Source organism: Vigna angularis, chromosome 3, assembly GCF_016808095.1.
Source record: "Vigna angularis cultivar LongXiaoDou No.4 chromosome 3, ASM1680809v1, whole genome shotgun sequence".
Lineage (NCBI taxonomy): Eukaryota > Viridiplantae > Streptophyta > Magnoliopsida > Fabales > Fabaceae > Vigna > Vigna angularis.
Genome location: NC_068972.1, coordinates 40,983,330 through 41,000,621, shown reverse-complemented (window position 1 = coordinate 41,000,621; position 17,292 = coordinate 40,983,330). Strand labels below are relative to the sequence as shown.

The 17,292-nt window shown below is 34.6% G+C and overlaps 1 protein-coding gene across 1 annotated transcript; it reads right to left on the bottom strand.

The window, feature by feature from the left end:
• Positions 1-1,516: 1,516 nt before the first annotated feature.
• Positions 1,517-6,598, bottom strand: LOC108320190 (transcription factor E2FA). The gene is made up of 14 exons (XM_017551542.2): positions 6,182-6,598; positions 4,728-4,932; positions 4,517-4,570; positions 4,318-4,403; positions 4,128-4,216; positions 3,962-4,016; positions 3,688-3,740; positions 3,552-3,602; positions 3,380-3,428; positions 3,194-3,259; positions 3,022-3,098; positions 2,508-2,736; positions 2,261-2,327; positions 1,517-2,164 (listed from the first exon to the last, which is right to left on the bottom strand). Exons 1-14 carry the CDS (start codon positions 6,596-6,598, stop codon positions 2,040-2,042), a joined length of 1,623 nt encoding a protein of 540 aa, XP_017407031.2. The 3' UTR covers positions 1,517-2,039.
• Between the last annotated feature and the right edge of the window lie 10,694 nt (positions 6,599-17,292).

Sequence of the window (17,292 nt, the reverse complement as noted above, 5' to 3'; positions counted from 1 at the left end):
CGTTGAAAATGATCAATATAAGAATCTTATAAAAAGAAATTTAGCATTTCATTCAGTATTACTGTTTAGAAACTTATATACAAAAGTAAAACAACTTTTCTAAACAAAAATTAACTTATAACCATAACATCGGTATTAACATAAAATTAATACGGTGGTGAATAGTAAATTCTGTATTTAATATTTTAATAGAAAACATTATGCTATGAAAAATAAACTCTATGTTAGTAAAATATACTAAGCATATTTTAATAACTCTGTAGAATAAATATGTGATAATAAAGATGGTTCAAATTCATAATTTCTTTTACAAGTTTATTTATCTTCTTATACTATAGGAATAAGAATCATTTTCTTTACACTCCAAATCTAAAGTGATAAAGTGGAGCTTTCACATCTCAAGGGAGGCATCATTTAAGTATAAAATCTTTACATTTTATGTGGACAAAGTAAATGCTTTAACTTTTCAATTTTTTATTATAAAAACACCAAAAGAAAATAAAAGGTGAAAAAATATGGACAAAGAATAAAATATAAATATGAATATGAGCAAGCACTTTTTTTTATTCGACGAAGTTAATTATTGCATTGAATAAGATTAAGCGACGAAAGTTTCACATATATGGAAAAAGAAACCAAACAAAGTTTAAAGTCAACTGCATTGCTAAACGGTAACAAAGTTGTTAAAATTTAATCAATGGTTTGAAAATTGAGTTTTAGGTAAGGCATTATTTAACTAAGTTTAATGGGTATCTATAAATAGTCAATGTTTTATTCTCTCAATCCATAAAGAATACTTTTACTATATTTTTAACATAAATTTAGATTTAAGTAAATTTTAAGTATCTTATAAATGTGGATATATATATATATATATATACACACACACACGTAAGGTATCTCATAAATGTTGAATTTGTTATATATATAGGTAATGAATTAACAGTGAGTTTTGGTGGATAAAAAGAAACAATTACATTGTGACAGTGTTATTTAGAAAGTGAATGAAGGTTAGGTAATCCTAGGATCCTAGGATGGTAGAGTAGAAACGTTGGAAGAAGAGAAGCTTGGAGCTTCTTCAACCAACCACATAGAATGCAAACGAAAACGTGAAAGGCATTGGGATATTATAATGATGCCCTGACGAGTACAGTTCAATTACAATGACTTGTCAGTCAGAAAGAGCCACACAATTTCTTAATGGACATTTATTTCCATCATGTGATTCCATTACTCATTAGTTACGTTAAAGGTCTCTACCCTTCAAACAATGGATTTATGAATTACTTTTCACTGTTTGAGATCAATTTCACAAGAATTTCAACATTCTTTTTAATTATAAGCTAAAATTGTGCTGTTTATTTATTTTAATACACAAATCCATTCCCCATTCATTCTTATCAATAAATATACACATTTCCTCTCTTCCTTTCACTCATACTCAGCATTCATTCAAATAATCAATTCAGATGTCATAATCCATTGTAAATAGAAAATAAAAAACATAAAGGAGAAATGTAGGAAAATCATTGACAATTTTATCACTAGACTGATGAATGATTATGAAATTGTTTACAAGCAACATGAATGGTGATTCAATAACGAGGTGGTCCTGTCCTATCATTATCCAGTACACCCTTTTGGATGGTTTGCAGTCAGCATATGTTGTAACTCCCATCTTCAAAAAAAAACTGGAACCACGATTCCAGACTTCAGATAGGACTAATTATATCACAATATATACTGATTATGAGACTGTCTAGCTTACATTTCATACAGTAGCAACATTTTCTGCAATAAAATTTGTGACAACTGCTCTACCTTCCAAGCTAAATCCACTACGAGCATAGTATGTCTACTGTAACTAACTTTATTTGTCCGAGTTAATGATTTAACATAAGTAAAGCAATCACTCGCAGCTTGACATGCAACAACTACTGACATCCTCAAGGCTAGCAATCACTCTATAAGAAGTTTCCCTCTGTGCAAAGGATGAAGGTCATCCATACCTTCTGACTGCACTATTTGGCAAATCGAAATCACTTATGATTCGAATTTGCTCCTGGTGTTGGCACTTCCACAAACCCTGATGATGGAGTTTGAGGTCTCGAAATGATTCCAAAATCAGGATTAAGCATGTCCACCCCATTCCAATCAACAGTAGCTGTTTTAGTGGGAGTTGAGGAATAAAGTATACTACAATAAATAAAACATGAGAGACAGAGGACAGAATGCATAAAAGTATTTGAAAAAAGGATACAGTCTGTTCTCCACATATCTGTTATACTAACGTCAGCATCTGATAGAAGCCAATAATCAGCGTCATTCTACAGAAAATTACAAAGAATATCAGCAAACAGTGTCAATGCATTCCACCGTGAACGCTCTTATCCAATCATTAAATGCTGAGTTTAAAATAATACCATCAGAAGAACTTAATCACCAACCATCCATTTTGAAGGGGGGGGGGGAGGGGGGGAAACTCATCTTGATTATGATATACTTACATCAACATCTGAAGGGACAATCTTCATCATGCCACCAGCAAACTCTTGTGAAGCATTTATATCGGAGTATACATGAGAAGACAGCTGAGTTTGAGGTTCAAATTCTTTTCCGCTGCATTCGGCAGGAACCATTTCTGTCATTACTTGTTCGTTGGACTCAGAACTGGAAGCAAGTGGGATCATAGGGAGCTCAGCACCGTTAATCTCTTCAAATTTCTCTTCAAATTGACTGAAAAGAGTTCAGAAGTTCCAAGAAATAAACAAACAATGCATAGATTAGATAGATTAACTAGAAAAGGAGAGAAGTTACTGCAATGACTACCGCGGCAAGCGATTACTAAACCATCCCCAGCATGAGGGTTAGTCTTAAAAAAATGTTGTGGGAATATCTTGTCAACACCAAAGATGAATTGAACATTGGATAGGAAATACGGACTAATGTGATTTCTGGATGCACAGCATAAGAACAAAAAAACAAAAATGTTCAGTAAATAAAACTAGCCAAGAAAAGTACCTGATGAGGTAGACATCAATGGGACCCATTGTGCTTCTAAGAATGATTCTATATCTCCTCTGAGGATAGTCTACAGCCTGATTCATATAGAAGCAATAATTCTCCATCATGCATTAGAACATCTGTTTTATAAAGTGCATGAACCTTTCATCAATTTATGCACTAAACTTACTTCCTCAGGATCAGGGACTTCCAGGGTAGTTCCATGCGGAGCTTTAATTGCTATTAAAGTTTCATTCTGCTTACAGGAATACGCCAGTATTAATAAAAGGAAAACCTTAACAATAATCAGAATTTACATGAGAAGACAGCTAAAGCAATGTGTATAAGCTGGGAGTGCTACGTAAGAAAAAATGACCTGGAAGCAAGGTAGGCTCTTAATATCATCCTCGGTCACGAAAAGGCACCTAAAAAGATATGAAATCGGTATAAATTTATAATACAGCGATTAACATTTTGTTATTTCTTATGAAAAGGAGGGCAAAGGGAAAACAAATCTGAGAAACGAATGATTATGGAGAGTAGATTACTTCCGGTTATTTTCATTTTCACTCAGCTTTCTCAATCTTTCTTGCATTTCCCTGCAAAAAATTTAGAAAAATAAGCATTGGCCAACAGTTTTGAAATAGCAAATTTGTGCTCTTTTTCAAAAAGCAAGCATATAACCTTATTTGATCATCTAATCCCTGCTCCTCCAAAGAAAGTTTCTCAACTTCTTCCTGCAAGACATAGCCACAAGGACAACTACTTAGTAATTCAATCCTTTTAAATATCTTCATATGGTGAATCGGGAAAAATATAAGTTCTGGATCCAATAAATTTTGCTTGCCACACAAACAAAGGTACATGAGAAATGTTTGTGACACTGTCAATTCAATAACAGTTAGCTACTTGGGTGTCAATAGGTCATTCGAAAATATACAACACCTGCATTACTTACCTTAAGCACAGATATATCACCATCCACCTCACCAGACGTGGAAGATTCAATTCCCCTAGGATCCACAAGGTTTGATGTAAGAACTTTGTTCTAATACTACATATATGTCAAAATTCCAAGGAACATACATTAAAGAAAAAATTAAAATGTGTCACATTCACAGTACTTCCAATGTATTCTATTTTTGAGTTTCTTTTCAATGAGACCAATGCCTTCTAAAACATTCGTTATGTCATAAATCCTCCTCTTTTGCACCTGTGGAAAAGGAAAAAAAAAGAAGTAAATTCATACATGATAGAGGAAGAATAAATATAAGATATTTTGGTTTTAACATTTTTTGCAGAAAAAAGAGGGACCTCCAAAGTCTCGGCTGCTTTATTTAGATCAAGAATACCATCCTCTGCATGCTTGACCAAATTGATGAACTTTTTGGTTAAGAGACCTGTGATGTTGTGATGTTGTCATTCTTTTGTCATTGAAATAACTCCATTGATCAACTATAACGGGAGACTGAACTGAAAAGAGCTTATCGATTAAGAATGCCACTAAAATTACCTAAGGAACTGTCATAACGGCAGCTGCTGGCAGGAGTAAGAGGAGACGGGGAACCTGAATCAGAAAAACTGTCTGATTATGGATGAAGCACATCAAGGAAAATGTAAATCAGAATTCATATTTTGTACACAAAATGTTTCCAAGCACTAAATCTTCTCAAACAGAATACTGAATGTTGTTGAACAATAAAGATAAAAGGAAATGTTCTGACCAGCATTTGAGATGGGTGTGGGAGGACATGATCTGCCTTCTTTGGAAGCCTTTGCCTTCTGTGTCCTTCCTCCTTTTGCAGACACTGGAGTTTTAAAGGGACTATTCGTTATGTTACTAACATTAGTGTATCCAGGACTGTTACTCCACTTCTGTGTGTGAGACTCTCCTTCACTATCATTCATTCCACCCTTTCGCTTCATGTACTGCAACCAACATCAGTTTCAACAAATTATAAGGTAGCACAGAAATAAGATGATCAAACATACAGACACAAACATAAACATTTGGTTGAGATGGAGAAGATGCATGCAACCAATAAAGCAAAGGTATTAATTCATCCTTCCATATTTACAATCGATTACAACAATGCTAAATATAATATCAACGAAAGAAGGGGATAAACACACGTACAAAAGAAATTCAATCTTATCACATTGAGTCACAGATGAAAAAGCTCACGACCCAGCATTACCTATCCACTAAAACTAGATTAACTATGCATAGCATGTATGTAAACAATTACAAATCAATATGCAGGACTGCAAATGAGAGTTAGGGACACAGATAAGAATTAGCTCATTGATAGCATGTAAAGAACACAAATGTTCGAAGGATCAACTGTATGACTTTATGACATACATCCTCCAGCTTCGTACGAGTGCTACAGAAGTTGAGGTTGACCAAATTCTTTCTCTCACTTTCTTGTTTCTCTTATTTATTTTAGTTTCCATAAAGAGCTTGATCTTAACTCATAATCACTCAACTTCAAGAATTGATTTAGATTCAGTCATACAAATCGCCTAACTATTTAAAAAGAAAATAAGTTCTCCCATCCCAATAACTTTGTATGACCAAAACCTAACTCTTGGACAACTATAGCATGGTCTCCTTAACCACAAGCAAAGACCACGTATCAAAATCTGACCACATCAAAAGTGACCCATTAAATTCCCGCTCAATTAACCTCCACTAAACCCCCTTCCCACTTGATTATCGCACATAACTACCTGACCATGCCCCAACCTACCCTGATTAACCACTTTGCGACTGAGAGACTGACTTCACTTCTTCCCCAGAAGCTAGAAAATTAATCCAAAAAAATAACAGAAACAGCATCGAACTCTCAAATAATCATCAGAGACAGATTGAGACTGAGAGACTGACTTCACTTTCCCCCAAAAACTAGAAAATTAACCCAAAAAAACAACAGAAACACCATCGCACCCTCGAATAATCATCAACTCGTTCATTCACTAAGGAAAGGGAAAAGATCCAGAGAAAAGAATAACAACACACAACACAACCGTTAAAACACGAAGGAGATCTCCGTCAAGTAAATTTAACATCGCAGTTAGTGAATTTAACATCGCATTCAACGCAGAAGAGGACATTCCAGATTCGAGAGCCGCGGAGGTGAATTTGAGACCGGGCAGAGGAAACCGATGTACTCACTGGAGATCTAACGACAACGGCTTCATCGGCAAGGCGGCGGGAGTCGATGGAGGAGAAGCTGTGGTAGTCGTCCGGGGGAGCAAAGGGCGGTTTAGTGACGAAAGCGAGGTGGCGCTTGAGGGCGGGGCGGATAGTGGTGCCGGCAGTCCCCCGCGGCGGCGAGGCACGGCGGTCGGGAGGTCCGGCGGCGGTGGACATGGGGCGAGGGGCGGAGCGAAATTGGGGGGAATTTAGAGGGAAAAGGGGGAGGATGGGCGGAAAGTAGGGTTTTAGAGAGAGAAAGTGAGGTTTAGAGAGAGAAAGAGTGGGGAAAAGGGTTTGGAAGGAAAAGAGGGAGTTAGGAGCGTAGAGGAGGCGAGAGCAGAAAACGAGGGAAGGAGGGAATTTGGTTTCGGATAGATGTGGAGGGAACTGCATGCGCCAAAATTAATAAACAAATTTTAATTCTTACATCACTACGTACCCTAAATATTATTATTATTATTATTATTATATTTAATAATTTATATATGTTAGTAATTTCACAGGAGACTGTATAATATGTTATAAAAATTTTAATTTAATAATAATGCTAAATTAATATTTAAAAAAATAAAAATAACTTTAATTTCAAGGATTCGTTTAATAATTTTAAATTTTATGAACGAGTGTTTGCAGTACGTTGAAACAGTAATTTTACAATTTAACCAAAGTGAATTCGAAATCAACGAAATGAAACTTGAAATAGAGGCTATTTATGTTTTAAGATTACAGTTTTCTTTATTGTATATGTTTTATTGATAAAAACATTGGATATATTCATTAGGTTCTCGTCTCTATTATGAAATTGTTGTAAAATTAATAAATAAATAAAATCCAGATTTATAATCAACAGTATGACTATGTCAAAATCAATTCTGTGAATCGAATTTTTTTTATTTTTAATTTTCACGGTGTAACTTTAATTAAAAGTTTTATGTATACACAAATATTGTATTATATATATATATATATATATATATATATATATATATATATTACAAAATGTTTAAAATATATAAAAATTAAAAAAAGAAAGAAAATGAATCATTATCATCTGTATTATTCTTGTTTTCTTTAACCATTTGTATGAGAAGTACGGTTATAATAACAGCTGAAAACACATATATCTGTATTACATTTTTTTATGATAATAACAAATAATAAAATTATTATAATTGTAAAATTAAATATAAATAATTTTTATAATTTTGTTATATTTATTTTGTAAGTAATTTTTTAATTAAAAAATTAAGTTTAAAAGAACCATCAAATAAAAAAGACAGTTAAAATTTAAAAAACGGACATATAAATAATAAAATTGATAAAATAATTATTTTAATTTAAAACAGGAACAAATTAAAAAATATATAATTATTATTAGATTTACAAAGACAATAAAATAAAATAAAAATAATTAAAATTTAAACAAACGAACATTTATATAATAAAATAATTATTTTAAGTTAAAACATTTTTATTTAAAAGATAAAATTATAAAATAAATATGAACTTTGGTGAGAACCTATAAATAAAGTATTAAAGTTTATAAGTATTTTAAAATAATGAGATCAAATACTTTAATTTTAAAATAAATAATATAAATAGAATTTCATAAACTCATTTTATTATCTAAAATATTAATTAGTTCTTTAAAACTTTTTTTGACTTCTCTTTTTTTTTTAAATTTCTAACTCTTTAATCATCTGTTTGCGATCAGAAAATGTCTAGGAGATCACGGCAGTGCAATCTCATTATCGTCCGATCAATTTATAGTTTAGAGCAAGTAAGTTTTGGCTCATTTTTCTTTCGTTCTTAAGTTGAGATCGTGCATGATGATTCTTTGTCACATGTGTCTTATGGTCTCTTTTCCTAGTTCCTTTTTTATCAGAGGTTCTAAAGACTCTTTTTGATCATGTTTATGTGTTCTGTAGGTGTTCTTAGGATTCCTTGAGTAATAAGCAAGGTTTGGTGAGTTGTGTTAATCTGTGGTAATTCTCTTTGGGGTAAGGGAAACTAGTTCTTGTTTTATGTTGAATTATAAAGTATGAATTGATAATACTTAGGGTGTGTAGTTTATAGATATTGAATGTTTACGCTTGAAATGTTAGTTAATGTGAATTGTTGTTGTGTAAGTGTGTTTGATCACATAATGATGGTTGACTTTGAATCATTCGGTGCTAAACTCAAATTGTATGATGAATGGTGTTGTTGAGATGTATGGTGGTATTGAATTTGGTTAAATGTGGAGGAGAGTTGAACCAGGTTGAGTTGTAAGTGCTTTTGGTCAAAAATAGGAGATTTTGGTATGTAAGTTTTCGAGTTAAGGGTTAAAGTGAGGAAATTAAGTTTTAGAGTTTTTTGGATGTGATTTGAGACTTGTTTTAGTTGTGAACTAGTTGAAATATGATATAGAGATAGGTAATGGTCCATTGGTGGTGTTTTAGATGGTTTTAAGTGTAAATTTTGGTGTCTTGAGTAGTGAAATTTTGATTTGAATGTCCTGAGGCAATTTGGAGTGGTTGGGGTCTATTTTTGAGCCATTTGTGACTTGTTTAGACCCCCAAGTTGCTTAAATATGAGCTAGAACTTGTGGAGTTTAATTTTGGTTTTTAAAGTGAGGTTTTAGTTATTTTTGGATTGGAATCTTGTGGTAAAACAATTCAAAATGAGTTTAGGTTGGTTTATATACATTTGGTTAGGCCAATTTCAATTTAGAATTCAATCTAGGAGTTTTGGAAGTTGGTAAAAGTGTTTAGGATAGGTCATGGGGGTTTAGGGGTGCAACTTTTGCAGTTTAAGTGTTGTAGAATATGCAGAGTGGTTAGGCAAGCAAAGGGGTTTCGTTGGACGAGTTTATGGGAGTTCTAGCAGTGAGTTCCAGTGGTTAGGCGAGTCAGCAGGTTTATGGAGCTTGTTGTTTATGATCTCGTTGAGAGAATGGTTAAGCTCGATGGGTGAGTTTTAGAGGTCTTGGGCAGTGAGTTTCAAGGACTGGGTGAGCTCTCTCACTAGGCTTGAGAAGCTCTTTGTTTGGGTTCTCGTTGGGCGAGTGGGTTCTAGTTGTTTAGGTTGATTTGTTTTATTTTCCTCTTTTATGCTTGAATTTAAATAGTGAAATGTTATATTTAATGCTTGGTGATGTGATTTTGAATGAATGGTGGTATGGAAATTGTTATTGAATTCAGGAATGGTTTGGAAAGAATTTCTAAGGTGAAATTCTTAGTGATGGTTTCAAGTAAGTGATGTATTGATGTAGAGACTCAGTCATGGAAGTTATCATGCCGCTTCAATAATCGTGTCATCTCATATAGAGAAGGCAATTATGTGATGCAGAGTAACAGGAGATCATAGTCTATGGTCTGATGTTTTTTTGGTCCATATGTGGTAGACGGATTAACCATGTGTGGTAGCTTGAAGGGGGTTAGTTATTTCACCACTACAAGTGCAAAAATGTCTTAGTCTTACATCAATACATTTATCTGGATGGGTTCACCTAGGTAAAAGACATGATTAGGATGTTTGAATTATTTTTGTGTGAAACATGATATATGTATGAAGTCTTGATATTATATGATTAGTTTTGTATCACCAGCTTACTCTATTTGTTTGTTTTTGTGATTGAGTGTTCTTGTGTATTTGTTTGCTTTGATGATGATCATTTGGCGAGTGTGAGCAGAGAGCAATGATATGTCGTTGAAGAGGGCAGTGACGTATAGATAATGTAGTCCTTATAGGCCTTTATTTTAGATGTACTAGATGATTTTATTATGCCTAGTTTTGAGCTTAATGCTTTGTATATAAAGTTTTTTTTATAGTTATATTATATGAGTGTAAATTAATCTTATATTCTTGCTTGTCAACTAATCTACTTAATGATGTGATTATTGTTGGAAATTCAAGTGTGAATCTAAGTCCCATATTGGATAAAAATGAGAGATGAGAACATTATATAAAGGCGAAAGACTCATTAACTCATTGTCTTAAGGTTTTTGGTAGAGAGTAGTGTCAATTCCTTATATAGTTGGACTCATATCTCATTGATATTGTGTTTCCCGATGAACCTCCTCACTCGTGGTTAGGAGTGCTTCCGCTGGAGGGAGAGTTTACAAATGTGGAAGGGACTCACCCTTGAGGGAAAGATTGTTGGAAATTCAAATGTGAGTCTAAGTCCCACGTTAGATAGAAATGAAAGAGTAGAACATTTTATTTATATATATATAAATATAAATATATAAATATAAATACCGAAAGTGTTTTTTTAATAATAATTTAAATTGTTGATTAAAAAGTTGGGTAAAACCAATGCATAAAATCTTATGATAAAAGGAGTTGGTTACTTTATTCCCGTAACAATTAAAAATAATAATAATATAATAACAATTTGTTGAAATAAATGTGTTATAAAGTTACATAATAGAACATGTGTTATAATAATGTAACGATGAGATAATATAATAAAGATAATAATAAATTATTAAGAAAAATATTATCTATGAGATTATAAAGAGTGGAGGGCCTACCTAATCTTAATATTAATATAAACGCTTTAGTAAATAGTGTTTTTTTAGTAATTTTTGGAATATAAACATGAATTTAAAGTCAATACATTTCGTTATTCATCTTAGCTTCAAACCAAGATATTCTTTAATAATTTTTTCATCCTCAAACAAAATATTTAATCTCTTTTGAATGATATTTAAATTTCAATTTTGACATAAATAAATAAGCAAACTTCTTCTTCTTTGGTTAAATATATTTTTGTTCCTCTACGAAACGTTTTTATTTTTTATTTTTGTCTCTCTTTCAAATTATGATAGACTCTCATCATTCTCCTTCTCCTTAAAGATATAAATTTTCAACGGATATTAACGTCATTTTTTCATTTTCTGACACTAAGTTTCCCTTCCCTGCATCTTTCACTCCGTCTCCTTCCACGCACAACCGACACACCCCTCTCGACTCACTTCGTTCACTCATCCCCAACTCAATAGCCGTCGTGGCCAACAACATACTAATGCACATGGACTCCTCCGACGAGGAGGACGACCGCCGCAACCTCGTCGACCAGAACCACCACAAACCTCTGTCCTCGTCCCCAGCCGCCATCTTCCCCGTCGAATATCGCTTTCCGCGCTTCAATCTTGGCAAAAAAACCATTTGGGTCATTTAGTTTTCGAGATTTGTCAGGAAAAGTGATAAACTTTCATCACCAGGAATCATGAAGTTTCTATTTTCAGTCATTGTTATCCTTTGGGGTATTCGTGATCTGTTGGTGGTCCATGTTCTCGCAAATTCACGTTTCACTGAGTAAATGTATAGTTTTTATAGTTTTGATAGGAACCCCCAGGTGACCTATAAGTATGATCACATGGGTGAAGTTCAGAAACAATATGCATATGTGTTGTCTGCTTCATATGAATTGAGATATGAATATAGTGTTACTGGTATGAAAGGAGAGTTTTCTTTTGTGAATGGGGATTGGAGGCAGGATGGGGACTAAGTTTCCCATAATGCCATTTGATGCAAGCAAATCTCCTGGAACCTTGTCTGAAGATCGTGCTTCAATGAACTTGGTCTCTTTTTGGGTTTTGGATGTTGATCTTGACCACCGCTTGAAGAAGTCAATTCCTATCAATGGTTTCATTGTGATTGGCATTACTAGAGATGACAATTTCTTTGTTGAGAGTATAAGGAGGAGGAAAGCAATACGAGAGGGGATGTCAAGCATTGCTGCATCTCTATTCAGCCTAGGATCTGTTGTGGGAAACTTGGTGGCTTCTCTTATACTCAGCATTGTGGATGACATTACTTCCAAAGGTGGAAAACAGAGTTGGGTTTCAGATAACATTAACAAGGGTCACTATGACAAGTATTATTGACTTCTTTCCATACTGAGTGCTGTTAATATTCTTTACTATTTGGTTTGCAATTAGGCTTATGAGAGACACATACATAATTTGGATATTCTAACCATTTTTTTAATGATAAACTTTTGTGTGCTGTAGTACTATATAGAAAAAACCATGTTTTGTACAAGTTGCATTCATGAATAAGATATTTGGCAATTGCGTCTTGAATATTAGTAAAAGGGACAAATCTTATATTACTTTATATTCTTCCAAAGATTTTATACAGTAAGACTCTCCTCCATGTAAGAATGGATGCTACAATTTATACAGTGATATACTTATCATACCAAACTTGCCACCTTTCGGCTTTATTATCTTTCTTATAATTCAGACATAAGCATCAGACATGAAAAAGTAAACAAGCACAGAACGAATCAAAAGAAAAACAACTCAGTTTAATTTTAACAGCTCCGCCATGAATGTGTTCACTTGGACATGAATTGGTTTGAAGGAGGATTGTTCAGTGTTTGATCACTTTGCTGTTTTGCATGCTTTTGTGCAAGAATTCCATTCCATCCTGCATTAAAATTGCAATAAGTTATGTCAGATAATAATTAAGAACGTAAAGTTGAATAAGGAAGAACATAAGGAAGGAGATGAGTTACCAAGACCAGGGTCAAGTCCTCTGATTTTTAGCTCTCTAAACTCTTGACAAAGGGAACAACATGGACAAAAGATGTGAGAGACTATGTCCGTGTATGGTGCTTCCACCAAATTATACCTCTTTCTCAACTTTGTTCTGTACTTTGACCCCGTTATCCATTGAGAGCACAAAGCAGGCATCATTAATAGGTAAATGAAGCTCCCTGATGGCTTGACAATCCCAGAGAAAAAAAAATAGTGGAAAATCTTAACCAGTGAATCTGAGTCAAAAGATAAGAAAACATTATATTATTTTTAACTTGAAATTAAACATGATGTTTGTGAGAATTTTTTACTGTGTTGTTTAATCTGTCTATTTATGAGTAATAGAATACTGCAACTCACTCTTGAATTTCAATATAAAGGGCTCAAACATAATTTATATCCAAAAGTGGAAAAATTATGAGAAACGAATGCATGGTGAGAAACCAAAGATATCATAATGCCTACCTTCAGCTTTGATGAAACCCCTGTTTATAAATTAAGAAAAATATTATTTAAATTGATCCAGACTCATCATGCAGAGAGGAGAAAGAATAGAAAAAAAAGCAAAGAAAAGGTAACAGCTTGTTTGGTTCGTGAAAATATTCTCTATTTTTCTCTTTACGATTTAACAAATAACTACATAAATTTTATTGCTTTCATTTTACTTCCTGTTTTAAAAAAATATTTATAAAGAAACCATGAAAACAACATTTCATAATGCATATCTACTGTTACGCGAAATCGCGATTATTGACCAAGCAACGGAAGTAACACATCACTACTATTACTTGTTTTCCCCTTCTTATCACTGTTTAAGCATACCCAATAATGATTCCCTTCTCATTTTCATTCAAATTTCACCTTTTCAGTCAGCAATTTCCATTCGTTTCTAGCTGTGATACTTCTGGGATATGTGCCTGCACTTATTTCAAGATGTAGTTTCCGGCAATCCTAGATCAGAAAACTGGGTATATATCTCTTCATCTCTTGCCATGAGTAAATATGAGCTGTTATGCATAGATGAAGAGGACGATGAGAGGCTTCCGAAGAGGCGGCGGAAGGCGGCGGGGTCGAAGTCGATGTTGGGTATCAATCATACAGCACAAGCACACACAACTTAAATAGAGAAGAGAAAAGACTGATAATAGGCAAAAAAAAGGAAATTTTATACTAATGCAACATCTCTCTTTCTCTAAAGAACTTCTCAAAATTATGAGAATACAAGAAAGGAGAGAACAAAGGAGAGAATGGGATGTATAACAAAGGGGGCAAGGGGTTTCTTTTATAACCATCAAGCCATGCCCCTTTACAAGTTCCCACCAATGTGGGACTTCATTTCTCACAATCTCCCACTTGAAGATTTTGATGAAACTAATCAAATCTTCACACCATCTTTGCCTTCGTGTTGCTTGTTCTCCTGATAAACTTCAGTAGAATCGAATTAACGTAAATATGCCCATAACCTTTGACACCTAATTCTGATTCTCCGAAACGCAATGCAACACCTGATCAATATTTCACTGCTCTCCACCTAAACCTGCCACGAACCTACTAACCACTCCCACTGCTTGTGCAATGTTTGGTCTTGTACGCTTCATAGCAATTATAAGGTTGTCCACCACCGATGCATACGGTACTCGAGACTTCTCCATCCTCTCCGCTTTACTACTAGGACTCATACTTGAGGATAATTGATAGGAGATGGGGTAAAACTGGCTTCCACTCTTGCATGTTGAAGCGCCGCAAGACTTTCAGTAAGTTTTACTTCTAAGAAAGCCAAATCTTCCTATCTTTTTCTGTCTCGGTGAATTTGCATCCCTAAAATCTTGTTTACCGGTTCCAAGTCCTTTAATATCAAATTCCCTAGCCAATTGTGCCTTCACTTGTATCCGAGGCTAATGATAAAGGAATCAAATCTCTTATACTAACACCTTGGCGCCTGCTTTAGACCGTATAGAGATTTGTTCAACCTGCAAACCAAGTTTTCTTGTTCTTCAAAGCCTTCTGGTTGGAGCATCATTTCATTCCTGCTTAACAATAACCTTGTGAGTGGTGGAACTCACAGGCAATACCCCTTCACATTGTTAGCATAGCCCAAGCACTTAATTCTTTCCCAGTTTCAAGCTCGTGCTTTGGTTTTCTTGAACTGGTAACAACACATTTGACTTCCTCTTGATGTAATACACTCAAACTCCTGGAATAAACTTTGCTTCTCCTAGGAATAACTCCGGTGATTCCCTTACATCAGAATGAACCAAGTCTTCTTGTGTTTTCTTTTCTGGTAGTCAAACTAGAAAACCCTGATCTATGTTTAAGCCCGGGTACAGATTACGTTCTGCCTTGCAAACTTCACTTTGACATTTGTCCAAGTACGATGTCACGTCAACACAGCTTCTTCTTGACTTGTCGATGTAACCATTGCATTAGCCTTTTGCAACGTATCTCCCATAAGCATATGCCATGATCTTCTAAGCTTTTATGACTTACCAGATCTCCCTTCTTTCTCACATAATATCTTCATCCTCTGAGGTATTTGCCATACAACCTTGTGAGGTTGATGCCTCAGAGTTCTTTCTTCCACTCTTCTCGTGCCAACATTCTTTCATGACATGCCCCCTCTTACCACAATTGTAGCATTTGAGATGCTTCTTACTTTGAGATATATCATGGGACTGACTCCCACTAGACCCATATTTCGTTGATTTTTCTCTCATCATCACCAAAGCTTGTGTTTGCTTTGAACTTTCCAGCATGTCTTCTTTGTTCCTTCGCCTGGATTCTTCTTCAAGAATTGCTCCGGCAACATCCTCAAAGTGTAAACAACCTTCAATATTATTATTCGTAATATTCATGATGAGTTGATCATACGAGTCGGGTAAACTCTGCAGTAGAAGCTCCGCGCGTTCATTTTCAACTATGTTGAAATCAGCCGCTGATAGTTGGGCAAACAAAGTGTTCAGATGGTTGATGTGGTCCGTCACCGTTGTGGACTCACTCATCCGGAGAGTGTAGAGTTTCGACTTCAAGAATATTCTTGTGTGGAGAGACTTCACCTCATATAATTTTATGAGGGCATCCCAAATCTCCCTTGCTGTTTCTTTTTCCGTCACACTGGATAACACTGAATTTGCCATTGATAGGTGCAAATTCGCGATGGCATTGTTGTCAATTTCTTTCCACTTTTGCTCCGTCATTTCTGCGGGTTTTCCTTCAATTGCAGCTATGCAATTGTCCTTTCTCAAAATTGCCTTCATCTTCAATTTCCACAACGCAAAATTGTTGCCGTTGAACCTCTCTATATCGTATTTTGTTGTCATGGTTTTTAAGAACCGGCTTATGCACTTCTCACTATGAATATTATTGTCTACTGGAACAACACTGGTAGACCGTGAAGTAAAGCACCAAGAAGTTCCCAAGAAAGAGAGGTGGGTCACAAACGGACACTCTTAAGTACCAAGTCTTTCCTAGCCAGAACTTTCTCAGACAACACTTTCACACTACCAAACGTTTCCAGTAATAACTCTTTTCTGATGCGGAAGATCGGATTAAACCGCAACCACAGAGCATACTCAGAATTTTACCAACACTATTCTAATGACAATAGCAGCGGAATACGAACCAATAACTCTAATACCACTACTGGGTATCAGTCATACAGCACAAGCACACACAACTTAAATAGAGAAGAGAAAAGACTGATAATAGGCAAAAAAAAAGGAAATTTTATACTAATGGAAGAAATTTATAGCACCTCTCTCTTTCTCTAAAGAACTTCTCAAAATTATGAGAATACAAGAAAGGAGAGAACAAAGGAGAGAATGAGATGTATAACAAAGGGGGCAAGGGGTTTCTTTTATAACCATCAAGCCATGCCCCTTTACAAGTTCCTACCAATGTGGGACTTCATTTCTCACAGTCGAAAGTCGGGGCAGAGGTGGTGGTGTCGGGGGTGGAGGCGGAGGCATGAAACAGTTGTAGACGGAGAGAACGAGGATGATCAAAACATTTTTACACGAATTTCATATTTTCAATTTCCAACATGGTGGCATGATACGTGGTCAAAACGTTAGCTATGAAACATGCCAGATCATACTCATTTTAGCAACGTTGGTTTTGAAATACGAAAAATTAGAGTGACAAAAATATCCTTATACGTTTATTTTTCAGTTGGTTTGCTAACTCGCATACGTTTGTTTTTTAGTTGGTACATTTTAGCAATGTGTACCGAGTTTTAGTAGATAAAAATATCCTTATATATCATGGATTCTAAGTTTTAACGTTAAGGGTATTTTAATAATTTTCATTCTCAAAACTAAAAAAAAAGAAACCCCTAAACCCTTACTCACCTCTCTCATTCCTCTCAACCCTTTCTCTTTCATCTCTCACCCCAACCTTTTTTCCGTCATCCATACTGTAGTCCCAATTGAAAAAATCAGAAACACTTGCCGTTAAACAATCTTACAAAAAATGATTTTATAATGAGTTTTCATTTTATAATATTTGTCTTATCTAATTTTATTCAATTTTTACAAGCATAAAGAATTGGTAATTGAC